This window comes from Rhinoraja longicauda, chromosome 3 (assembly GCF_053455715.1).
Source record: "Rhinoraja longicauda isolate Sanriku21f chromosome 3, sRhiLon1.1, whole genome shotgun sequence".
Taxonomy (NCBI): Eukaryota; Metazoa; Chordata; class Chondrichthyes; order Rajiformes; family Arhynchobatidae; genus Rhinoraja; species Rhinoraja longicauda.
The window spans coordinates 35,045,541-35,071,647 of record NC_135955.1 but is presented as its reverse complement, the minus strand read 5'-3'; the positions used below and the strand labels follow the sequence as shown (position 1 = coordinate 35,071,647).

Sequence of the window (26,107 nt, the reverse complement as noted above, 5' to 3'; positions counted from 1 at the left end):
ATAGAGTATAAAGACAGGGAAGTCTTGTTACAATTTTACATGTTGTTGGACAGAACATACTTGCAGTACAGATAAAATATTGATCTTTTTTAAGGAGGGATATACTTGAAATGAAGAGGTTCAATCGGTTATTCCTCGGGGTTGACTATTGAGGTTGAGTTTACAGTCATTGAAGTTTGGAATAATGAGTTGTGATCTTAATGGAACTTATAAAAGCTCCTCGACTTACATCAGGGTCACGTCCTGCGAACCCTCGCGTGATTCAGATGTTATGCAAGTCAGAAATAGAAGTGCTACTGCGCACATACAAATTTACTGTTTGACACGGAGACCGCATGGGATCTCCGACCTGGAGACTGCATGGGATCTCCAACTTGGAGACCAAGTGGGAGCTCGGAATTGGAGACTACATGAGAGCTCTGCAGCAGAGACCACTTTGGAACTGATGCGGAGACCACATGGGAGCTCCAACACGGAGACCATATGGGTGCTCCGACGTGATGACCACCTGGGACCATCCACGAGAACAGCTGTCTGGCTTGTGAAAATGGCCGCATGCACAGTAGCTCACTGCTCCCAAGACTACTGAGATGTGCAACACAGAAATAAAGCCGTGGGGTTAAAAGAATTGCCTATGTAAGTAGGAGTTTACGTACATCAACCACTACGTAAGTCGGGGAGTTCCTGTCTGCAGTACTGAGGCTCTTGACAAGGTTGATACTGAGAAGATGTTTTCCCTCATTTGAAACTCAGAACCAGGGGCCTGAATTCAGGGTAAGAGGCCACGCATAAAAGAAGGAAGAATTTATTCTTCAGAGAGTTGTAAATCCTTGGAATTCTTTAAGGCAGAAGGCTGTGGAAGCAGAAGCATTGAATATGTTGAAGGCCAAGATAAACAGATTTTTAGTGTAAAGGTTTTATTGCGAACAGACAGGAAAGTGGAACTGCGAGCACGATATAACCAACCATGATCTTACTGAATGGAGCAGATTTGAAGGGGCATGTAACCGACTCCTCCCTTTTGTTCCCATTTACCATTTCTAAGAAATTGGAGGAGATAGAAGGAAGAAGTAAAACATAAATGAACTAAAGCACCAAAGATGTCAAATTACCACATTGCCACCCTTCCAAAACATGAATGAAACAGCCCTAAATAACTACCTGGAAGAGGTCCTTTGCCATTAGTAATGCACAAACTGATGAACACATACTTATACAAACATAGTGCATTTTCTATTCGCATTAAATACTACCAAAGTTCCAAACTCAGAAGATGACATTTTGCACAAAGATGGGTTCAATAATCTCAAGTAACATATGTGGAATCACAATTTTAAGCTCTATCAGTGATGCTAAATTATGGAGACTTTATACATAAGCCCTCACCCACTTTAAGGCCTTTTGGATGCAGACAGCAAAGAGCGACAATGGGTAAACCACACGGTCATAATCAGAATCACCATTCACTGACAATACCAGCCCACTTTTCCGTTTTCTACTGGTGGTAAAGTATTACACTTGTCTCCAAAACATAACGTAAAATTATGCTCTCTATATTATTCAGATTTGACAATCATATTTTACAAGTCTCTTCATTTGTAATGGAAACAATCAGAGTTGCAACCACATTATGCACAGTCTTGATTCAGAATTGTCCTGTTCCCATCTTCAGGTGATGTCAGTCTGCATGGACATTTCAGATGTGCCAAGAGCTTCAGATAAGCTGGCAGCAAAGACCAGTCACTGGACAGTGTATATATTTTTTAATGCATTTAATGACTGTGGGATACACCACAACAAATTAGGGTAATCTGAAATGTACCAATGCCATAATGAAGGAAAATGCAGCATCTATTTTGTTGACACCAAATTGAAATGTGTCATTGTCCCAGGATCTGGAAATGTTTATTTGTATAAACTCACATTACAACACTGCCACAACCAACCAAGATGCCCATTTAAGCCGATCCTGCTTGTCCGAATTTGACTCGTATCCTTCTTATGTGTTCCTGAGGTCTATAGGAAATCATGTTCCTTTTGGCTCAAATAATTGACCTTGGGCTGACAATTGCAAATATGCACAGAGGCCTTTCCTTCATGTTTACCAGACAGATCAGAGGGTGGGTGTGGAGCAGATGGGGGGGGGGGGGGGGGGGGGGGGAAAGTAATAAGTGAGAAATGCTGAGAGTTCTGGGAAAGGGAATAATAGGGAGGAGAGTTTGAACTTAATGATGTGGGAATGGGAAGTGGATCACTGCGTGTGGGAGATTTAGTTTAGAGATACAGCATGGAAACAGGTCCTTCGGCCCACCGAGTCTGCACGACCAACAATCCCACATACACTAGTTCTCTTCTACACAAATTGGGAGCAATGAACAGAAGCCAATTAACCCACAGGTCTTTGGAATGTGTGAGGAAACCGGACCACCCAGAAAAAAAGCCACACGGTCAAAGGGAGAACGGAGAAACTATCTACAGACAGAACCCGTAAACAGGATGCTGTAAGGCAGCAACTCTATTGCTGTGCCAGTGTGCCAGCCCCGGAGCATGGAGATGGAGCGACATTGTGGTGTAATTGGATTGGGGAGCTGGGATGAGTGGTGGAGTGGCTATTGGTAGGGAACTGTGGGCTGCGCAGGGTAGACTCGTGGGCAGTCTGAGAATATCAGCAGGAGGTCGGGGTTATCAAGAAAAAGTCTGAGAAATTACCTGCCTGGAGAAACGGGGATGATTCTGATTCTCCAGGTCACCCACGGCTTGCTGGTCCTTTCAACTATCATTGAACTATCACTACACGAGGGCAGCATGGTGGTGCAACGGTGGAGCTGGTGCCTTACAACACCAGAGACCGGGTTTGATCCCAACTAGTGTACGGGGATCGCTGGTCGGCGCGGACTCTATGGGCCTCGGTGGGCTCGGTGGGCCTATGAGCCTGTTTCCACGCTGTGTCTCTAAACGAAACTAAACCAAGCTTTAAGTCTCTGTAAAGATCAATACTAGTGCTATTTGCACGCTTTTACTGTGTGCCTGAAGTTTGTGCTATCTGATACAACACTCAGTACTACCCTGCATGCTGAGCTTTCCCTGTGTCTGTGTGCACGGCGTGCACAGGGGACCTGGCTCAAACACCACATGATGCACAAAAGCAAAGGAAAAATAACTCCATCACACAGCTTATTGTGTTTTGTGATAGAATTTCCAGCCCCAACTCATCTGCTCGCAGAACGACCAGCTTCCTCTGTGAATCTAACAAAAAACCTATTGCCGGGTTCCTAATCTTAAACATATTGCACTGTAGATCGCTCTCCCAATATCTCACACAATGCCGTGAGATGCCCTCTGTTATTTAAGGAGAATGAAAGGCCCTTACATAGATTCTCTTTCAGCCCTACTCTCTCCAGAACTGTGAATACAAAATCTCTCCACCACCTTGCTGGCTTTCAGCCTGAACAATCTGAAGACTAAATTAAATCATCTAGATCCGACTGGGATTATCTACAGGAGGCACTCTGTCAACAATATTCATGGTAATTGTATTCATGGCGCATGCTTAACCAGTAATTCTGCAAGTGCTTACCCATAATGAGGTAAAAGGCTTTAAAGCAAGTTGCAATGTGTGATTTGAAAGGTAAGTTTAATATAGGTGGGGTTTGTCAATACCCTAATCAAATCATTCTCACACTGGACAAAATCACTGATGGGCGTTTGATTCTCAGAAAGACTCAGTAAGGCTGCTACTGAAAGTGCAGTTTAAGCCTTCAACTATGAGTCAAGATTTTTTTTAAGTGCTGGAGGAACTAAGCGGGTTCTTCTGCATCTGTGGAGGGAATGGGGCAAGCGGCGTTTCAGGTTGGGATCCTTCTTCAGGGGGGGAGAAAGCTAGAAAAGGGAGGTCGAACAATGAAGCCTGGCAAGTGATAGGTGGATACAGGCGAAGGGGAGGGGGGGGGGGTATTGCTGACTGGCTGATGGGTGGAGTAGGTAACAACGGTTCGAGTTGAAAAGGAGACAAAAGGGTGTCATAGAACGGAGAAAAGGAGCAGTGAAAGGTAAAGTCAGAGAGAGGGATGTGGGTGGGATGGGACGGGGGAGAGGGGGTGATTGAAAGGTATGTTAGTAGGCACGCCTTCCAATATAGAGCAGAGGAAGACTGGAACTCTTCCAAAACCTATGGGGGTCATTGAACATGCTGAGACAGAGATTGATAGATATTTTGTTGAGCAAAAATGATCAGACTCACAGACCAAAAAAACTGGTAAGTGAAGTTAAAATGCAGATCCATCAGGATCTTGCTGAAAGTTGAACAATCTCAATTGTCAAGAGTGTTTAATTGTAAATTCCACCAGAAATAGAACAATGAAATTTCTACTTGCTGCAGCTTTGCAGACATATTAACACAACAACACAAAAATACATATACATGAAACAATGATACAATAAATCATTAGTTATACTACATAACCAGACCGTAACCTATGACAAGTCTATAGGAGTTCATTGCTGAAGTAGGATTGTTGTTAGGGTTCTGAAGAGTAATTCTAGAGCTTGATGATTGATGGGAAAATTTTATTCTTGAATCGGGAGGTCATGGTTCTCAGGCTCCTCAACCTTCTTACAGCAGCAGCAGCAGCAAGAGAGGAACTTTGTTAAGATGATGTGGATCTCATATATTAGCTGCCTTCTTCAAGAAACACCTCATGTAAATCCCTTAGATGCCTCTTAGATGACGAGGACATTAATGGATCAGACAATGTTCACGACATTCTGTAGCCTCCTTCATTCTTAAACTAACCAGAAAGCTCTCTACTGTACACACGAAGATGTTCAACAAAGTATTCAGGAACATGCCGAATCTCCTCAAACTTCAGAGGAAGCAGAGGCATTGATGAGCTTTCTTTGTGATTGCATCAATGTGATTGGCCCAGGACAGACCATCAGAGATGTTCATATCCAGAGCCTTAAAGCTTTTGACTCTCTCCACCATCACCTCAAGGGCTGAATGACATACCACTTCCTTACTGTTGACAACTATCTCTATCTTCAATTAGATAATTTAAAAGGAGAATATGGGGCCCCTGGAAAAAATATGGGTCTTTTCATAGGAGGCAACCTTCGGAGCAATCAAACTATAGCAGATTAGGACCTTAGGCCAGCCCTGTCAGTTCCTCTGACTGCCATCTTCAGAAGACAGCCAACTGGAGCACTCACATATGAAGGAGATATGAGAATGGAGCTCCATGAGGTTCTCATAAAAAATATGAAAAAAAAACTTCAACAGCATGAATAAGACAATGTGCCTGCTGAATACACCAGTTTCCAATGCAATGTTCTTCCAAAGCAAAAATACTCTTTCATCTTCAGAATAACCACATCCTCATATTCAATACATGCAGAGCATTTGGACAGTTTAATCTTTTCTGGATAATATCAGGGATGCCAGAATAATTTGTGGCATGACTCCCAAACTATATGCAAGCCATCCATTGATGATGGCCCATAAAAGACACAGCAACATTTAACAGGTGAGTCAACCTGAATACCTACAGGGATCAGATAAAGAAGAATTGATTGGAGTTTTTGTTTTGCCAATGACAGCAGGAATCAATCCCAACATCATAGATGCTAAAATCCAGAAACAACACAGCAGATTCATGGTTGCCTGCCAGAAATGAACTTGATGGTTGTACGTGCTGCGTCATGGAGACATTGTAGTGGACCATGTCAGTCACAGACAATGTTTTGCAGCCTCACAGGATTGACATCAACCCTCAGCTCCATAGAAATGAGTTCCAAAGTGAGCCCACTTTACAGTCCAGTAGCCCAAAACTCATGGTTGTTTTTGGGAGGGGTCGGTACCCAACTAGATGGGGCTCTGCAGCTCCTCGAGGGGCACAAGACGGAGAAGAACAGATAATCGCTTGGTCTCTTTTGGGAGGGTTTGTCTCCAACTGGACTGAGTCTGCAGCTCCTCAAGAATTACAAGACTGAGAAGTCCAGATAATCCTTTAAATTTTGTAAAGATTTCCACTCCACCATCAAACGAGGCAGAGCACTGTCTGATAATCCAAGCACCTTTCAGATCCCTCGGAGGATTATGTGCTTATCCCGATTCTGCAAATACTCCCATCACTGTTTAGAACAGAGCCGGTGGCTTTAATTGGCAGCAGATATGATCCTGTCTCTCTGGACATTTAATGCCAGAAAATGTGCCAACCCAAGATTTCGCAAAACAATTGCCTTCACTAATCATCAAGGAAGATTGATCCTGTGCCAAACACAAGCTGTCGCTGCATCAGTGGATGCATGACACATACCAAGACTGACACCATCTACCTACTCTCCGGCATTGCACCTCCTGGAATCAGAAGAGATGTAGCCAGTCAAAAAGAATGCTTCAGACTATCAGAGGATGAAAGACACCCCCGACATGACCACCCTTTGCTACCTCAGCATTTGAATTCACGCAGAAGTTTCCTCTCTTCTGTCCATCCCCTGGACTGCAGTGCATCGTCCAGAAGGCTCAAACTCTGGGAAGAGAGACTAGAGAAATCTCCGGAAGACATTCACATGGAAATCGACCAGGTTCCCGACCAACCGTGGATAACCTGGTGCAGTCTCAACAGACTGCAGACAGGCATGGGGAGGAGCAAATCGAACATGCTGAAGTGGGGATATACTGAAGATGCGGAAGACTGCGAGTGCGGACGGGGCCTCCAGACTATGGAACATCTCCTGAGCTGTGACATGCTGCATGACACATGCACTGTAAAGGATCTTGCAGAGGCCAACGACGTGGCACTAAAGTTTGTTCGCTATTGACAAACAGTCGTGTGATGACATGAAATAATAATATAATAACTAATCATTTTCAGATATTGAACTGTTTGGAATGGAATTAATGCCAACTTGTCATTTTTTGCAGAAGATACTGGTTTATTTTATCTTCCACTTTCAGAATTTTTCATGTATTAACTGGCAAAACATGAATTGGAAATGACAGCAAAACGACAAACTGCAGATGACTGTTCCAGCTAGAGAATCCAAATCTCTGACAGCCACTTTCGTTCAGCAAGATGACTTTCAGCACACACGGAAGATTATTCCAACCGATTATTGATGCTTGGGAGAGAATATTCCTGGCATGAGAAGATGAGCATATGAAGCTATGTGTCTCAGATCCTTTGCAGACATCTTAAATGCACTGCGGCCATAGTTGGATGAAGCAAGCTCCAAAACCACACAATGCATAGGACAGCAGATTAATTGCATTTCTGGAGACACAGGGAGTTGCAGAGACTGAAATAATGTATAGAACACAAAGTGCTGGAGTGATTCAGAAGGTCAGGCAGTGGCAGGAAGCAGAGGGGGAGCAGCGAGAGAGGGTCTCACAAAACCCATGTTGGAGAGACGAGAGAACATCTTCAAATTAGGGATACCTTGAGGAGATTTCAGTGGAGCAGTGAAATAGAGACTCAAAGCACTGCGGATGCGGGAATGTTCCGCAGAACACAAAGTGCTGGGGTAACTTAGTGGGGCAGGCAGCAAGCAGCAGGGAGTACAGAGGGGGAGCAGTGAGTGAGGGTCTCACACAATTCATGTCGAGCAGCAGATCTCAACTCGAAACATCGCCTATCCATGTCCTCCAGAGATGCTGCCTGACCCGCTGAGTTACTCCAACACTTTTGATCTAAACCACACACCTGACTTTGTCCCCCCTGATGTACACTGTGGATTTCAATGTGAATGTATAACAATTCCATTTGTTTTTTGTTCTCACCCTTACCCCCCCCCCCCCCCCCCCCCCCCCGCCCATTTAGTAACAGTATGATTCAAGGAACTTTAAAGTAATATGGGATTCATGAGTTCATGTATAAAATCAGGAGAATCCATACACAAGCATAAAAAAATAAGAAGAAATGCCTCTTGGAATTATAGCCCTGATCTTGATGGAGACAGGGCTTCAATGGTTGTATTTTGAGAATAGATATATAAACATAGGTTGTAGTCCCAAGAGCTTAGAACATTGAAAGGATGATCCAGTTCAGGTACGCAAAATGATTATGGGATGCAATCACAAAGATGGAGACACTGGTTTATTCATTCACCCTCAATCACATGTGGTAAAAACCTACGTATAGTACCGACTGTACGGTTTGCTCTGCTTCTCAAAGTACCAATGACTCAGGATGCTGACTGTTAGAAGCAGCAAATTTCACTTGAAGGGCTTGTCCCACTTTAGGCGAATTTTAAGGCGACTGCCGGCAACTAGGCTGTCGCCGACAGTTCGCTGGGTGTCGCGGGCATGATCGTGAGGAGTCTTCTAAGATTCGTAGTGGATCTCAGTGCGTCGCTGAGAAATCAACTGAAGTAAAATTTCTCGGCGACAGCTGGCTTGTCGCTAGGTATCGTTGCTTATTGCGGGCGCTGTCGCATGCTGTCCCCAGGTTTGGGATGTTTATGGCCATCAGCCATTACACTTAAAGTGGGCTCCCAATCCAGATATGCAACCCAGAAACCAGATATGCATCTCCCGTACATTTTCAAAGAATGCCCACACACTTTTCACAAAAATCCACTTAACCACTTAAAAAAAATAAAAAATTAATACAGCTATTAGTAAACTGGAAGTAAATCCAGTTTATGCCTTGTTACAATGAAGCTTGTTTTTTAAGTAAACCATACAAGATGTTATAGTTCAAAACTCTCAAGTACTTGTGTGAGGCAGGAGGCAGAAAAGGGAAACACTCAGACCCAATATGTAGGAGAGAAAGAAGGGAAAAGAAATAAACTGAGAATAAGAAATGATGGGTCCCTTAAATGTGTATATTTTAATGCTAGGAGCATTGTAAGAAAGGTGGATGAGCTTAGAGCCTGGATTGACATCTGGAAGTATGATGTTGTGGCGATCAGTGAAACATGGTTGCAGGAGGGTTGCGATTGGCAATTAAATATTCCAGGATTTCATTGTTTCAGATGTGATAGAATCGGAGGGGCAAGAGGTGGGGGTGTTGCATTGCTTGTCAGGGAGGATATCACAGCAGTGCTTTGGCAGGACAGACTAGAAGGCTCGATTAAGGAGGCTGTTTGGGTGGAACTCAGAAATGAGAAAGGTTTAGCAACACTTATAGGGGTGTATTATAGACCGCCAAATAGGGAACGAGAATTGGAAGAGCAAATATGTAAGGAGATAGCAGATATTAGTAGTAAGCACAGAGTGGTGATTGTGGGTGATTTCAATTTTCCGTATATAGACTGGGAATCACATTCTGTTAAAGGGCTGGATGGTTTGGAGTTTGTAAAATGTGTGCAGGATAGTTTTTTGCAGCAATACGTAGAGGTGCCTACCAGAGAAGGGGCAGTGTTGGACCTCCTGTTAGGAAATGAGATGGGTCAGGTGACGGAGGTATGTGTTGAGGAGCACTTTGGGTCTAGTGATCATAATGCCATTAGTTTCAATATCATTATGGAGAAGGTCAAATCTGGACCAAGGGTTGAGATTTTGGATTGGAGAAAGGCTAATTTTGAGGAGATGAGAAAGGATTTAAAAGGAGTGAAATGGAAATTGTTGTTTTATGAAAAGGATATAAAAGAGAAATGGAGGATATTTAAAGGTGAAATTTTGAGAGTACAGAGTCTTTATGTCCCTGTTCGGTGGAAAGGAAAGAATAATAATTTGAAAGAGCCGTGGTTTTCCAGGGAAATTGGACACTTGGTTCGGAAAAAGAGGGAGATATACAATAAATATAAGCGGCAGGGAGTAAATGAGGTTCTTGAGGAATATAAAGAATGTAAAAGGAATCTTAAGAAGGAAATTAGAAAAGCGAAAAAAAGATATGAGGCTGCTTTGGCAAGTAATGTAAAAGTAAACCCCAAGGGGTTCTACAGATATGTCAATAGCAAAAGGATAGTGAGGGATAAAATTGGTCCATTAGAGAGTCAGAGTGGACAGCTATGTGCTGAGCCGGAAGAAATGGGGGAGATATTAAACAATTTCTTTTCTTCGGTATTTATCGAGGAGAAGGATATTGAATTATGTGAGGTAAGCGAAACAAGTAGAGTAGTGATGGAAATTAGGAGGATTAAAGAAGAGGAGGTACGGACACTTTTGAAGAATATAAAAGTGGATAAGTCTCCAGGTCCTGATAGGATATTCCCTAGGACATTGAGGGAAGTTAGTGCAGAAATAGCAGGGGCTATGACGGAAATATTTCAAACGTCATTAGAAACAGGGATGGTGCCGGAAGATTGGCGCATTGCGCATGTTGTGCCGTTGTTTAAAAAAGGTTCTAAAAGTAAACCTAGCAATTATAGACCTATTAGTTTGACGTCTGTGGTGGGAAAATTAATGGAAAAGATACTTAGGGACAATATATATAATTATTTGGATAATCAAGGCCTGATTAGAAACAGTCAACATGGATTTGTGCCTGGAAGGTCATGTTTGACTAATCTTCTTGAATTTTTTGAAGAGGTTACCAGGGAAATTGATAAGGGCAAGGCTGTGGATGTTGTCTATATGGACTTCAGTAAGGCATTTGACAAGGTTCCACATGGAAGGTTGATTAAGAAGGTTAAATCGTTGGGTATTAATAGTGAGGTTGCAAGATGGATTCAACAATGGCTGAATGGGAGATACCAGAGGGTAACGGTTGACAATTGTATGTCAGGTTGGAGGCCAGTGTCTAGTGGAGTGCCCCAAGGATCTGTGTTGGGTCCACTGTTGTTTGTCATTTACATTAATGATCTGGATGATGGTGTGGCAAATTGGATTAGTAAATATGCAGATGATACTAAGATAGGTGGAGTAGTTGATAGTGAGGTAGATTTTCAAAGTCTACAGAGAGACTTGGGCCTTTTGGAAGGGTGGGCTGAAGGATGGCAGATGGAGTTTAATGCTGATAAGTGTGAGGTGCTGCATTTTGGTAGGACAAATCAAAATAGGACGTACAGGGTAAATGGTAGGGAATTGAGGAATGCAGTGGAACAGAGGGATCTGGGAATAACTGTGCATTGTTCCCTGAAGGTGGAATCTCATGTGGATAGGGTGGTGAAGAAGGCGTTTGGTATGCTTGCCTTTATAAATCAGAGCATCGAGTATAGAAGTTGGGATGTAATGTTGAGATTGTACAGGGCATTGGTGAGGCCGAATCTGGAGTATGGTGTGCAGTTCTGGTCGCAAAATTATAGGAAGGATGTCGACAAAATGGAGTGGGTACAGAGGAGATTTACTAGAATGTTGCCTGGGTTTCAGCACTTAGGCTATAGAGAGAGGTTGAACAGGTTGGGTCTTTATTCTTTGGAGCGTAGAAGGTTGAGGGGGAACTTGATAGAGGTTTTTAAAATTTTGAGAGGGACGGACAGAGTTGACGTGGGTAGGCTTTTCCCTTTGAGAGTGGGGAAGATTCCAACAAGGGGACATAGCTTCAGAATTGAGGGACAAAGGTTTAGGGGTAACATGAGGGGGAACTTCTTTACTCAGAGGGTTGTGGCTGTATGGAATGGACTTCCGGTGGAAGTGGTGGAGGCTGGCTCGATTTTATTATTTAAGAGTAAATTGGATAGGTATATGGATAGGAGGGGATTGGAGGGTTATGGTCTGAGTGCAGGTAGATGAGACTAGGTCAGGGAGAATGGTCGGCGTGGACTGGTAGGGCCGGACAGGCCTGTTTCCATGCTGTAGTTGTTATATGTTACTTACCGACTTGTCAATGATTTCAGCGAAAATTAGGACGCCGGAGAAGCATTGACAGCGTGGGAATTTTGCGATGTTTCCGAAGACGCTGTAATCTCGACCTGACTCGGCATTGTCGTGGTCATTGTCGTCGGGTTAAAGAAAAGTTCGGCGATCTGCTATGACTTTAACAGTTGCCAGCAGTCGCATTAAAATCGCCTAAAGTGGGACAGGCCCTTTTGTCTCTGAGAATGCTCCTTGTCTTTAAGAAGGGTGCTTAATCAACTGTAGAGGTCACATAGCTTATTAAATAATTCTGCTGTCGAGCCTTGTCTCAGAGGTAGCTCTCGTCTCTCTTCAACAGGAGGTTACTGATACTTGAAAAATCCCACTCTACTGCCATTTCATTGTAATGCTAAGGGAGATCTACAACATCATAAGTGTCTTGCAGATGATGTGAAATTGCACTGGTGTCTGCCAATCTCAGATGGGTGCAAACAATCTCAGCACAGGCTGCTTTTCTGAGTGTGAGAGCAAACTAGACTTCACCATGTATAGATTTCCCGATAGCACCACAGTATCCATACTTTTAAAAAACTCCTTCACGATTGTAAAATGCTTTCAGACGTCTCAAGGTGCTAGGCAAATGCAATTTGTCTTTCTTTCTAAGCATTCAATTTTGCAGGGGTTTTCTTTAGTTATAAATGTTGCCTATCCATGTCCTCCAGAGATGCTGCCTGACCCGCTGAGTTACTCCAGCACTTTGTGTTTTTTTTGGCAAACTAGTATCTGCAATTTCTCGTGTCACCTATGAACATTTAATTTTATTTGGTCTGGGACAAGAGCAATGCACTGGTCAACGCAATAATTGGTTTTACTACGCACCATGAGATTACACCATTTTCAAATCTAATTTTATTTTAATGCTGCATTCATTAACTATCCCTGCCTGTGGTTCTCATTAAATAACTTGTGAAAGTAAAATAAAGAAGCAAATGTTAACATAATGACATATAACAAAATTTTATTGTCATTCGGTATAAATACCGAACGAAATTTCAGCAGTCACAAGACACAGCAAAAGAACACAGGATACACGACCCCAACACAAACATCCATCACAGTGACTCCAAACACCCCCTCACTGTGATGGAAGGCAACAAAACTTCCACTCTCTTCCCCCCGCGCCCACGGACAGGCAGCTCGACCCCTACCGAGGCGACCGACACGCACAGCCCCCTCAAGGGGATGGAAGGCCCCGCGGCCGAGCCGCACCGGGCACTGAAATGTCCCGCGGTCGAGCCGCGCCGCGCCGGCGATGTTAAGTCCCGCAGCTGAGCCGCGCAGGGCGATGGAAGGCCCCGCGGCCGCGCCGGGCGCTGAACCGTTCCGCGGCCGAGCCACACCGGGCGATGGAACGCCCCGCGGCCGAGCCGCACCGAGCGCTGAACCGTCCCGCGGCCGTATCGGGCGATGGAAGGCCCCGCGGCCGAGCCGGGCACTGTTAGGTCCCGCGGCCGAGCCGCGCCGGCGATGTTAAGTCCAGCGCCCGAGCCGCGCGATGGAAGGCCCCACGGGCGATGGAAGGCCCCGCGGCCGAGCTGCGCCCCGGGGAAGAGACCTAATAAAAGAAAAGTTTCCCCCACCCCACCCCACCCACACATACACAGCCAAAAACAGAAACAAAAACCATCCCAACACCGACACAAACAAAAAAAAAGGAAAAAAAGACAAACAGACTGCCAGAGAGCCGCAGCCGTTAGGCGCAGCCACACGTGTCTTGTACTGTAGTTTGTACTGCAGATCATGCTGTAATCTGAAATAATTGGAGTATTAACATAACTCTATTTTCACCAGTGGACATGGACAGGTGCTTCATCAGTTTGATATGACCTAATCTAGTTTTATTCCTTAATCCAAACCAGCATCAGTGCAGAGTTCTGCAGAGAGCCTGTGTGGTATTTATCCTATTAAGGAGTAGGGGCACCTGACAAGTTGAGGCAGCATTCTTCACCTCACAATATTGTTTGTTTGAACATTTCCCTATTGATTTACCCTGCATTTACTTCCTCTCCAAAATGTAAATCTATTCTGGTGGATGTTTTTTTTATGACACATGGATTAAAATGGCTGACTTTAGAATCTGATACCCAATGTAAAACCTCAAGTCAATGGCTTGCCAGGCGGCTCTTGGCAAGTCAGGCCCATCATGCACAATGAGTACAGTTACCCGATATGCAATGTCTATTGAGGAAACAAGCCTTGTGAAATGAATACTGCACCAGTTTGCACTTCTCTCAGATCCCCTGGGCATTCAGGATGCATTTCAGTTCAATCTGCAAGTGGAGCAGAGAAATGCACATCTGGATTTTTTTTTTGTTGGCGTTATTCGTTTGATAAACTGAAGATGGTGGAAGTTGCCTCACCTTCCTGTGACTATAAATGACAGAAGGTCATTTGCTCAGATTTCTTGCACGGATAAAATACTGACACAATCTTCTTTCTTAAAGTGCACCACCTTCTGCATATAATATAAGTAGCATTGTATCTTATTTAAGAAGCAGCTTGACAGGCACTTGAGGTTCAGAAGGCTACAGACCAAATGTGAATAAATGGGGTTGTGAAGATAAATAGTGTGGTCGGCATGGATGTGGTGGGCTGAAGGGCCTGTTTCTGTGCTGTGACTCAGTAGATGAGGAGATTACATTTTAGTTCTATCAGCTGCATCTTTTGTTTCATGCTTTTCTCCATTTTAATTCAGTTTAGTTTATTGTCACATGTACTGAGGTACAGTGAAAAGCTTTTTATTGGGTTAGCTTTTTCTCAGGTTGGATCAGTGTATGGGAATACATCAGTAAATACAGCAAGATGCAAATACAATATACACTCATAACCTTAACACCATTAGCCAATAAATCTACTTGAAATATGCTGGTAAGTTGCAAATTCAATAGAAAATCCATCAAACTATGGTACTGTGTACTCATCCATAATGAACAAAGAATACTATTAGTTTGCAAAGTCAGTATTATATGCCTATCAACTGTACATATCTATTGTCAGCAAGAGTCATAGAATCATACAGGATGGAAACAGGCCCTTCAGCCTAACTTGCCCACACCGACCATCATGCCCCATCCATACTAGTCACAACATCCTGCAGTTGACCTATATCCTTCTAAACTTATCCTCTCCATGTCCCGAGGGAGCTGCGCACTGGCGGGAGTATCCCGGGGAGCAGTGTGCGCAGCGGGAGTATCCCGGGGAGCAGCGCACTGGCGGGAGTGTCCCGGGGAGCCGCGCAAGTCTGATTCACTGGCAGAACAACTGTGGCGCCAACGACCGGAGTGACGACCGATGACCCAGTAGTCCCGACATGCCCCACAAGCCTCCTAGAGGACTGCGGAAAAGCCGGGCGGCGAGGCCTGCCTGGGTCAAAGGAGCCTCAGCGGCGGCGGCGATGTGAGCCTCGGTGGTGGCAGCAGAAGACTCGGCGGCAGCTTGAGCCTCGATGGTAATGGGAGCCTTGGAGGTGATGGGGCCTCAGCGGCAACGGGAGCCTCGGCAGAGGCGGGAGCCTTGGTGATGGCTGGAACCTCGGCGGCAGTGGAACATGAGGGGTGGGAGGGGGGGGCGGCAGGGAAGACAATAGGGACCCGGCATGGGGGGACCGCCGTGAGGGATGGTGGGAAAACAAAGGGGGACCCGGTCTGGGGGAACTCTAGTTTAGAATCCTCCAGGGGACAAGTCTATGTTTGTTTGTTTGTTCATTTGTTCCGGTGAAGGCGCTGTGCACACAGCAGCCAGACAACAGTCGCTTGTCTTTTTCTTTTTGTTTTCACTTTTCATTTCAAGTTTTTGTGTACCTTTTATGTTGTGACTGTTGGCAGACTAATTACCCTCCGGGGATGAATAAAGTTTTATCATATATTGTCGTATTGTAGAACTGCTCCTCAGGCCACTTCTTCATACAAAGGGCAGTGTACCACATCTCCAATAGCAGCAAATATTTTTAAACATATGGGCGAGAGCTTGCGACTCAGCATCTTCGGGGAACTATCTGCTTACATTGCCATCTCTTTGCTCAACCTCACCATTTTACACTCCCTTAACTTAGTCTCAACAGCTTGGAGTGCCATCATGCGCACATTACAATAATTTACGTCAACAAAAATGGAAAAAAATCCACACCCACTCACAGGGACGCATTGCGATCCATTGTACCACTGTCCATTAGTCAAGACCCTCAACTCTCAGTTGTCCAACCTTTCTAATGATATACAGGTTGTTCCTGGGTAACAAACTGATTCTATTTGCAGATGTTCAAAAAGTCAAGTCAAGTCAAATCAAGTTTATTTGTCACATACACATAAATGTGCAGTGAAATGAAAGATTACCCACAGTCCAACAACAAGAGCAATAAAAATAAACAATAACACACACAATCAAACCAAAAGAAACATCCATCACAGTGAGTCTCCTCCAGTCACCTCCTCACTGTGATGGAATCACTATTGCCCCGAGGTCAAAAAAAGCACAAAATAGCTCGGCAGTTGCACAATCACTCAATATCTCCGCATTGTTGTAATGAATGGCAACAAAAGCACATGACCAATAAGGAGGAATAATTATAAAAGTGGAGTGCAAGAAAGCAAACTCTGCCAAGAATTATTTTCTTGAGGGGTGCAGCAGAGATCCAGACAGATCCTGATCTCAGCTTATGATGTTGATCTTGAATGAAACTACTATTTCCGCCTATGTTCTCCAGCTCACTCTAATAACAAATAAGCATGCATTGCTTGCACATGCATTAATCTTCCAAATTTTCTCAAGTTTGTGGATGACACAACCCTGATTGGACTGATCCAGGATGAGGAGGAATCTGCCTACAGACAGGAAGTGACACACTGGCACCCTAGTGCCTTCATAACAACCTGGAGCTCAATGCTCTTAAGACAGTGGAATTGATTGTAGACTTTAGGAGAGCTCCCCCTCCCCTTCCCCCACTCATCATCAACAACACCACAGTCACATCTGTGGAGTCATTTAAATTCCTTGGAACCATCATCTCCAAGGACCTTAAATGGGGGGCCACCATCGACTCCACGGTCAAAAAGGCCCAACAGAGGATGTACTTCCTGCGGCAGCTGAGGAAACACAATCTGCCACAGGCAATGATGGTCCAGTTCTATACTGCTATCATAGAGTTTGTCCTCACCTTCTCCATCATGGTCTGGTTTGGCTCAGCCACTAAGCACAACATCCGGAGGCTGCAGCGAATCGTTCGATCAGCTGAGAAGGTTGTTGGCTGCAACCTTCCCCCCCATTGAAAAACTGTACACTGCAAGGGCCAGGAAGCGAGCAGGTAAGATCATCTCTGACCCCTCACACCCTGGCCACAAACTCTTTGAAGCACTTCCCTCTGGAAGGCGATTCCGGCGACACTGCGCTTTTGGGAAGCTGCCACAGCCAGACATAAAGTTTTTTTCTGCAAGTAGTAGCTCTAATCAATAACCAAAAGTCTGTAGCCTCCTTTTGTTTTGGTATTTTATTTCATTCACGTTTAAACTATAATGTTTTATTCTTAATGTTTTATGCTTTATTCTTAATTGTTTATTGTATGTTCGTGTTGTTACTTGCGAGCGGAGCACCAAGACACATTCCTTGTATGTGTACATACTTGGCAAATAAACTTATTCAATTCAATTCAATTCAAATCATGTCCATGTCAATTACAATAAGGATTTGGATATCACCAGCAGTCCAGGTTGTTCCATTTTAACCTCAGATTCTCCAATCTAGTTGTTAATATGATACATTTCACTTCAAAAGGCCACGAAGCTTTGTGTTTTGGTGGAAAATTGTTGTGCCTTTTTCTTACTGAAGGTGATCACAATCTGTCAACCCCCTGTGAAAGGAAGAGCTTGTGAGTGCATTTTTGAAAATCCAATACTGCCAGCCACATCAGCCACTGCATGTCTTTATTTCTTGCTGCAACAGAGGCCATGTCAGTGGATGGCGTCAAGGCTGCAGAGGCCAAGTCAGTGGATATTTTTAAGACAGAGTTAGATAGATTCTTGATTTGCACAGGTATCAAAGATGATGGAGAGAAGGCAGGAGCCAAATTGGAAAGACAAGGATGTTAAAAGGAAAGTGAGTGCAGGAAAAGTTAAGAAAGTCACCAGAATTAATGGGACAGAAAGCTCACGAAGGGATAGGAGAGTATGGCCAAGTGAAATAGGAATCGATGTGAAAGGTGAGGTGAGTAGCGGATTAAAAGTATTATATATGAATGCGCGAAGTATAAGAGGTAAAGTGGATGAGCTTGAGGCTCGGTTAGAGATTGGTAGATATGACATTGTGGGGATTATAGAGACATGGCTGCAGGAAGATCGGGATGGGAACTGAACATTCAGGGCTATACGTCCTATAGAAAGGACAGGCAGGTGGGCAGAGGAGGTGGGGTAGCTCTGTTGGTGAGGGATGAAATTCAATCCCTTGCGAGGGGTGACAAAGGGACTGACAATGTAGAGTCACTGTGGATAGAATTGAGGAATTGTAAAGGTAAGAAGACTCTAATGGGAGTTATCTAACTGGGAAAATCAGGTTGGTTCTGGACCCCAAGAAAGGGAGTTTGTAGAGTGCCTCCGAGATGGATTCTTAGAGCAGCTTGAACTGGAGCCGACTAGAGTGAAGGCAATTCTGGACTTCGTGTTGTCCAATGAACCAGATTTAATAAGGGAAATCAAGGTAAAGGAACCGCTAGTAGTGACCATAAGCTTTAATCTGCAATTTGAGAGGCAGACAGTTAAATCAGAAGGGTCAGTGTTGCAGTTGAACAAAGAGGACTATGAAGGCATGAGAGAGGAGCTGGCCACGGTCGACCGGAAAAGGATCCTAGCAGGAATGATGGTGGAACAGCAATGGCAGGAATTTCTGGGCATAATCCAGAAGACGCAGGATCATTTCATTCCAAAGAGGAAGAAAGATTCCAAGGGGAGCAAGAGGCAACCGTGGCTGACAAGGGAAGTTAGAGATGGAATAAAACTAAAAGAAAAGATGTATAACATAGCAAAGAGTAGTGGGAAGCCAGAGGATTGGGAAACTTTGAAAGGACAACAGAAGGTAACAAAAAGGGCAAAACAGGGTGAAAAGATGAAGTACGAGGGTAATTTGGCCAAGAATATAAAGGATAGTAAAAGCTTCTTTAGGTATGTTAAGAGAAAAAGATTAGTAAAGACAAATGTGGGTCCCTTGAAGGCAGAAACAGGTGAAATTATTATGGGGAACAAGGAAATGTCAGAAGGGTTGAACAGGTATTTTGGTTCTGTCTTCACTAAGGAAGACAAACAATCTCCCAGATTTACTAGAGGACAGATGATCTAGGGAGACAGAGGAACTGAATGAAATTTTCATTGGGTGAGAAATAGTATTGGGTAGACTGATGGGACTGAAGGCTGATAAATCCCAAGGGCCTGATGGTCTGCATCCCAGGGTACTCAAGGAGGTGGCTCTAGAAATCGTGGACGCATTGGTGATCATTTTCCAATGTTCTATAGATTCAGGATCAGTTCCTGTGGATTGGAGGGTAGCTAATGTTATCCCACTTTTCAAAAAAGGCGCGAGAGAGAAAACGGGGAATAATAGACCAGTTAGCCCGACATCGGTGGTGGGGAAGATGCTGGAGTCAAATATTAAAGAGGTAATAACGGCGCATTTGGATAGCAGTAAAAGGATTGGTTCAAGTCAGCATGGATTTATGAAGGCGAAATTCTGCTTGACTAATCCTCTGGAATTTTTGAGGATGTGACAAGTAAAATGGATGAAGGAGAGCCAGTGGATGTACTGTATCTGGACTTTCAGAAAGCCTTTGATAAGGTCCCACACAGGAGATTAGTGGGCAAAATTAGAGCACATGGTATTGGGGGTAGGTTATTGACATGGATAGAGAATTGGTTGGCAGACAGGAAGCAAAGAGTAGGAATAAACGGGTCCTTTTCAGAATGGCAGGCAGTGGCGAGTGGAGTTCCGCAAGGCTCAGTGCTGGGGCCGCAACTATTTACAATATATATTAATGATTCGGATGATGGAATTAAAAGTAACACTAACAAATTAGCAGATGACACAAAGCTGGGCGGCAGTGTGAACTGCGAAGAGGATGCTAGGAGTTTGCAGGGTGACTTGGACAGTTGATGTGAGTTTATCCACTTTGGCGGCAAGAACAAGGAGGGAGATTATTATCTGAATGGTGTCAGATTAGGAAAAAGGGAAGTGCAATGAGACCTGTGTGTCCTTGTACACCAGTCACTGAAAGTAAACATGCAGGTACAGCAGGCAGTGAAGAAAGCTAATGGCATGTTGGCCTTCATAACGAGAGGATTTGAGTAAAGGAGTAAAGAGGTCTTTCTGCAGTTGCACAGGGCCCTGGTGAGACCACATCTGGAGTATTGTGTGCAGTTTTGGTTTCCTAATTTGAGGAATGACTTCCTTGCTATTGAGGCAGTGCAGCGTAGGTTCACGAGGTTAATCCGCGGGACGGTGGGACTGTCATATGAGGAAAGATTGGAAAGACTGGGCTTGTATTCACTGGAATTTAGACGGGTGAGAGGGGATCTTATAGAAACGTATAAAATTATAAAAGGACTGGACAAGATAGATGCAGGAAAAATGTTCCAATGTTGGGGGAGTCCAGAACCAGGGGGCATAGTCTAAGAATAAAGGGGAGGCCTTTTAAAACTGAGATGAGAAAAAACATTTTCACCCAGAGAGTTGTGAATTTGTGGAATTCTCTGCCACAGAAGGGATATGGGGAGAGGGCAGGCACGAGTTACTGATTGTGGATGATCAGCCATAATCACAATGAATGGCGGTGCTGGCTTGAAGGGCCAAATGGCCTCCTCCTGCACCTATTTTCTATGTTTGTATGTTTCTAGGAGAATGGGGTTAGGAAGGAGAGATAGCTCAGCCATGGTTGAATGGCAGAGTAGACTTGCTGGGCCGAATGGCCTAATTCTACTCCAATTCCTTATGACCTTATGATCACAGAGCACCATGAACAAAATCTAGGTTATGTCATCAAAGAAAACTTACAATAACATTTTGAGAAGAAACCTATCTTACAATTGCACAAGAGAAAACTTGGTATGAAATTAGAAGAAAGTTTCTCAAGTTCGGGCAAATGGATGACTCACCTCCTTGCTGAGTTTTAACCTGTATCTCAGGTGAATGTGGTCCATCTCCAACAGAAGTGAAAGCCAGGACACATACGGTGTAAGTCGCCTCTGGAGTGAGGTTTGCAATTGTTGTCAGCATGCTGTCATCAACATTGTGCTTCTGCCAGTTGTTAAGGTGTTGGTTGGGATCCATAGTGTAATAAACTCTGTATCCGCGGATCTGCCCGTTGGCCTCCTCCGGCTCCTCCCACTGAATCAACATGGTGGTGGTGCTCAGCATCCGTGCCTGCACAGACCGAGGGGGGCTAGAAGGAGCCTGCTCACCTGTTCGCGTCTCCACCTCTTTGCTCGGTGGCCCTTGTCCAATATTGTTCACCGCGATAACTCTGAATTCATAATCTGAGTAAGGGCTCAGTCCTCCAACACTGTATCTCGTTGTAGCTACCCCATCGATCTCCTCAAACGGCCCATCTGAATGCTTGGGCTTGTGCTGCACGATATAGTGAGCCACAGGCTCTGGGTTTCCCGAGTCCCAAGTCAATGTGACACTCGTCGCTGTAGTTTCAGTTACAATTGGTGTGCCTGGGGGTTTTGGCAAAGCTGCAGACAGATAAAAGCATGATGTAAGCACACTCTTAAATAGATCTGCAGACATGTGACCTTGGCATTGACACAGTTACAATCACCCCATAGTCTTTAATATTGGAAATTTAATTATGAAATTCCCTTATTATCTATGTACATTATTAAAATGATTGGTAACGTTTGACCAGAATATATTGGAAATGATAAGAGTACAATTTTGAAAATAATTTGGATTGAAGATCCCAAGGATCTATCTTATGTATCACAAAATGCTGGAGTGACTCAGCAGGTCAGACAGCATCTCTGGAGAGAAGGAATGGGTGACGTTTCGGGTCGAGGCCCTTCTTCAGGCTGATGTTAGGGGGGGGCGGGACAAAGAAAGGATATAGGTGGAGACAGGAAGACAGTGGGAGAACTGGGAAGGGGAGGGGAAGAGAGGGACAGAGGAACTATCTAAAGTTAGAGAAGTCAATGTTCATACCACTGGGCTGTAAGCTGCCCAAGCGAAATATGAGGTGCTGTTCCTCCAATTTGCGGTGGGCCTCACTATGACACTGGAGGAGGCCAATGACAGAAAGGTCAGACTGGGAGTGGGAGGGGGAGTTGAAGTGCTCAGCCACTGGGAGATCAGGTTGGTTAAGGCGAAGGTGTTGAGCGAAACGATCGCCGAGCCTGCGTTTGGTCTCGCCGATGTAGAGAAGTTGACATCTGGAACAGCGGATCCAATAGATGAGGTTGGAGGAGGTGCAGGTGAACCTCTGTTTCACCTGGAAAGACTGACCAAGGATCTATCTAGTCATTTTATGGCAGTAATTAAACTAACCATTTTAAGATTTATTATTTTTGCTCCAATATCCCAAGAATACAATTCAAAATTAGATGTTGGATGGAAAAGCCATGCATCATGTAAATACAACACATCTTTCAGCAAATTTACTGGTCCACGGTAGTTTCTGTAAATATTATTCACCTTTAACGGTGACTTCTGAAAATGCCTCTATAACTCCGAGTGTCGACATAGCCACACAGGTGTAATTGGCAGACTCCCTGACATTATTGAGCTCCAGCACGTTACGTCCGATCGGCATGTCATCTTCAGGAGTCAGGTCTTCTGCACCCAGCATCCACTTCACATAAGGCATCGGGGAGCCCACGGCGACGCAGGTGATATTTACACTTCCACCGGGCATAATCTCGTGGCTTGTCGGAGGGATAGAAAATCTTGGTGGAACACGCCGAACTGCAACAAAACAGAAAAAGGTAACAACATGTACAAAAAACAAGCATTTTTTTCCACACACTAAAAGCATGACATGCATTCTACAAAACATCTGTCCCAACACAGAACTATATTACACATTTGACTTTAAACATAAACCAGTGGAAAAAAAAAATTAAATAAAATTTTTCAATTATGTTCGCATCAGTTCTATTCGTACATAAATTTAAATCAAACCTGTAAGTTTCCCAAATTGGACTAAACTACAGACTAACAATACACATGCACAGGTATATTAATAAATACACACAGAAGAAAGAATTGGAGGATCAACAGCATGCTTGAGTTGAGTACAAAACCAACTTCAATGCTGCGTACTTCCAGTTGATGTGAGTTAATGTGCTTGACCACATTGCCACATCAGACCCCTGGTACACGTCATCTACAGTACATTGAAAGTGCAACTCATTTGCTTTCAGACTCAGTCAAAGTGGATGCAGCCTCAAGACCTCACACTAACATGTAAACATATAGTTACATTTGAAAACAAGGCAAAGCTTGTTACTTTAACTGGGTCAAGTCATGCAAGCAAGCATATGGTTGACTGGAGTTCACCACCATGCTGAAGACAATTATAAAAGAGTAACATAATATACAAACAAAATGATTTTTTTTTTAAGACATTGAATGTAAAATCCAAGATCCATAGGGTAGGGTGGGAGGAGAAAAAAAATAGGAAGGAACTGAGCAGGAGCATATTAGAATATGCTGCTATTGTGGTAATATACCTTAAATCCAGGGAAGGGAAAGCCAGTTTAAGAAGCAAGGTTTCACTGATAGCATTCAAAGCAAACTATGCATTTACATTAGGCAGTAGATGCAATATTAACTGGGTTATTTGCACTCAATGTTACTGCAAATAAGTCATGTAGTCAACAAGATAATTAGCGCACAAGCACATTTACAAGACTGGACCATACACATAGGGAACACAAGACTCAAAGTTTATCAAAGCTTTTGTTTTATCAGTGCTCCTGCTTAGTGTATTCAACCTTGTAATCTACTGGCCGAGGTCAAGAATAAAGTTCAAAGCAGACAAAATATTTAAAGGAAACCTATGCACATAAGTGTGCAGTTAAAGTATTAGCTGTAATTCTCTCCCCAGATTGGTTTATTCTATAATATGCATGAGCTGTTTTAGAAAATGTACTGCAAGGCTATTTTTTGCAGTGACCCATTATGACCTTGTGAGCAATGATGGCTGGTAGCAAGGGTAAAGGAGCAAGCAATCTTTAGACAGAGAGCATACGCTACAATAAAAGCAGGAAGCAGCCAATATTAATATAGATTTTGCATTACAAGACAATTTAATTATTTTCCTTGGAAAACAGAAACTGAACCAGAAGAGGTATATTTTACTCATGCTTTGGAAAGCTTTGTACTACGAAGCACAACACTCCAGATTTGGTAGGTCTCCCTGAGCAACAGGCATCAGTGAGAATCAAAGAGCAGGAACACTGACCAATTTAGCAGGGCATAGCTGACCATGCATCCCAATGTCCATCACCATCCAACATGCACCTCTGTTTGATGTCATTAGCTCACAAGCACCAACAGCCAAAACTAAAAGCTTCATATAAGACATAACATTAATCAAAGGCCACAATGCAGCTCCATTCATTTCAGATTTTTTTTTCTTGTTATTTCAATCAATATTTCTTAAGGTGGGTAAAAAGTAAAAAACACACCAACCTTCTCGCAGCTCTGAGGGATGTAGGGGGTTTGATGCAGAACACAATGAAATGAGGAAAGGAGAAAAACAAGGGAACACAGAGAGAGTAAAAAGGCCATATAAAGGCTTTCAACTGCTACTAGTACAAGTTATCTAGTTCTGATCAAGTCTTCCTTCCTCGACTTCAATAAATCACCATTTGGTTGACATTAAGATGGTGCCCACTAACTCCAACTAGCATCATATTGATATTTTCAGTCCATTTGATGAAACAAACAATTTAACCTCTCTAATGCTACAGAGGGTTTATGCCATTATCGAGAAGTCAAGATCACTTGGCTTTCTGGATAGTTTGCAATCATAAGACCTTCCACTTGTTCAAGGCAGAACAGGAAAAGGAAAAAAAAGCAGTGGGGAAGTAATCCAAGAAGAAGCTAGTTTTAACCAAGAGCACCAACACTGCAGTAATGAGCTTAAAGCCGTTACATTCATTCTGAATTTTTCATCATCTACATGATAATGAAATCATATATAGTTTTTAAATTACCTGCTAAATAATTTTCAGGTATACCAGTCAAGAAGAAAATAAATGCAAAAAAAAGTGTTTTCTAGTATTCGACTCAAGGATCTGCCCAAAGTTGTAGGCAGAGAGATGCCCAGGAAGAAAGTGAGCAGATTGTACAGTTTACATAAGTGTACAGGGTACATAAAGTCACATTCTTTCATTGTGGTACACTCTCTCTTTGAGATAATTCAGGGTGAAAACAAGACAGCTTTCAAATTCAGTTCATTACTGGAGTGCCAGGGGTTTGCAGGTTTATCACGAATGAAAAGAAAAAAAAAGAATCAATTGTGCTCTGCTGATTTTTAGTCAGGAAGCCAGTGTCTCCACCCCATGCACCTCACGATTTAAGTGCATTCACACACATACCCCCAGTGCTTGGAATCGATTATTAATGATTAGTAGCACACCGAGCAATCAAGTTAACGGAAACAAAATTATCAAAATAACATAAATATAAAGCACAGATTTAAAATTAATACAAGAAAAAAGAAGATAAAATATAAAAAATATATATACTTACAAACCCAACACACAGGATAGATTGGGCTCAAGTGCGTTGCTTTTTAACTCAATGCAACTTCTAATTGTATTATTTTTTTCCACTATTTAGTCCTTCTGTTATCTAGTGCAATAGCTATTTACATTTATTTAGAAATGTTTCCAATGCCCTGAGCCTTTCTGAATAGTGGATACCAGGGTGTTATTGTTCCCTACCTCTCACATATAGATTGGCAGGGGCAGAATAACGTGTACCAGCACTGTTTGTTGCCACGCACTCATATTTCCCTTGGTCCGACTCTTCGCTGTTCTCGATTTGGAGGGCACCTGCATGGTAGAGAGAAAACAAAAATGTGCACAGAAACCTGTTAGAGAATGTGTTGCCAACTCAGCTTCTTTATTCACTCATTCAAATCCTTTCAACATGATGAAAGGACTTGTGTGCGAAGCTCCATTCAGCGTCGAGTCATCGCTTTGCTAAGGTGAACAGACAGAGTGGATGTGATGGGTAAGTTAGTGAAGGACGGATTTCACACCATCAAAACCGGCAGGAGAATTGTTTTGGTTTTTTTTAAATGACTTTTCACAACGAAATCCTGCTCTGGGCAACTCACTGGTCAATGGATGGGCGAGATTGCTTCAAAGGAGCATGGCTTTTGTATAA

The 26,107-nt window shown here is 43.5% G+C and overlaps 1 protein-coding gene across 29 annotated transcripts in view; it reads right to left on the bottom strand.

The window, feature by feature from the left end:
• The window catches only part of LOC144591791 (receptor-type tyrosine-protein phosphatase delta-like), a 1,768,335-nt gene that overhangs the window by 159,246 nt on the left and 1,582,982 nt on the right, over window positions 1-26,107 (bottom strand). For all 29 annotated transcript variants that reach the window (XM_078395814.1, XM_078395847.1, XM_078395838.1 and 26 more), the window contains 3 exons: window positions 25,660-25,770; window positions 22,400-22,669; window positions 20,863-21,444 (listed from right to left, as the gene is read on the bottom strand). In XM_078395814.1, the coding sequence (XP_078251940.1) occupies window positions 20,863-21,444; window positions 22,400-22,669; window positions 25,660-25,770 (963 nt within the window). The remainder of the gene's footprint in view (window positions 1-20,862; window positions 21,445-22,399; window positions 22,670-25,659; window positions 25,771-26,107) is intronic.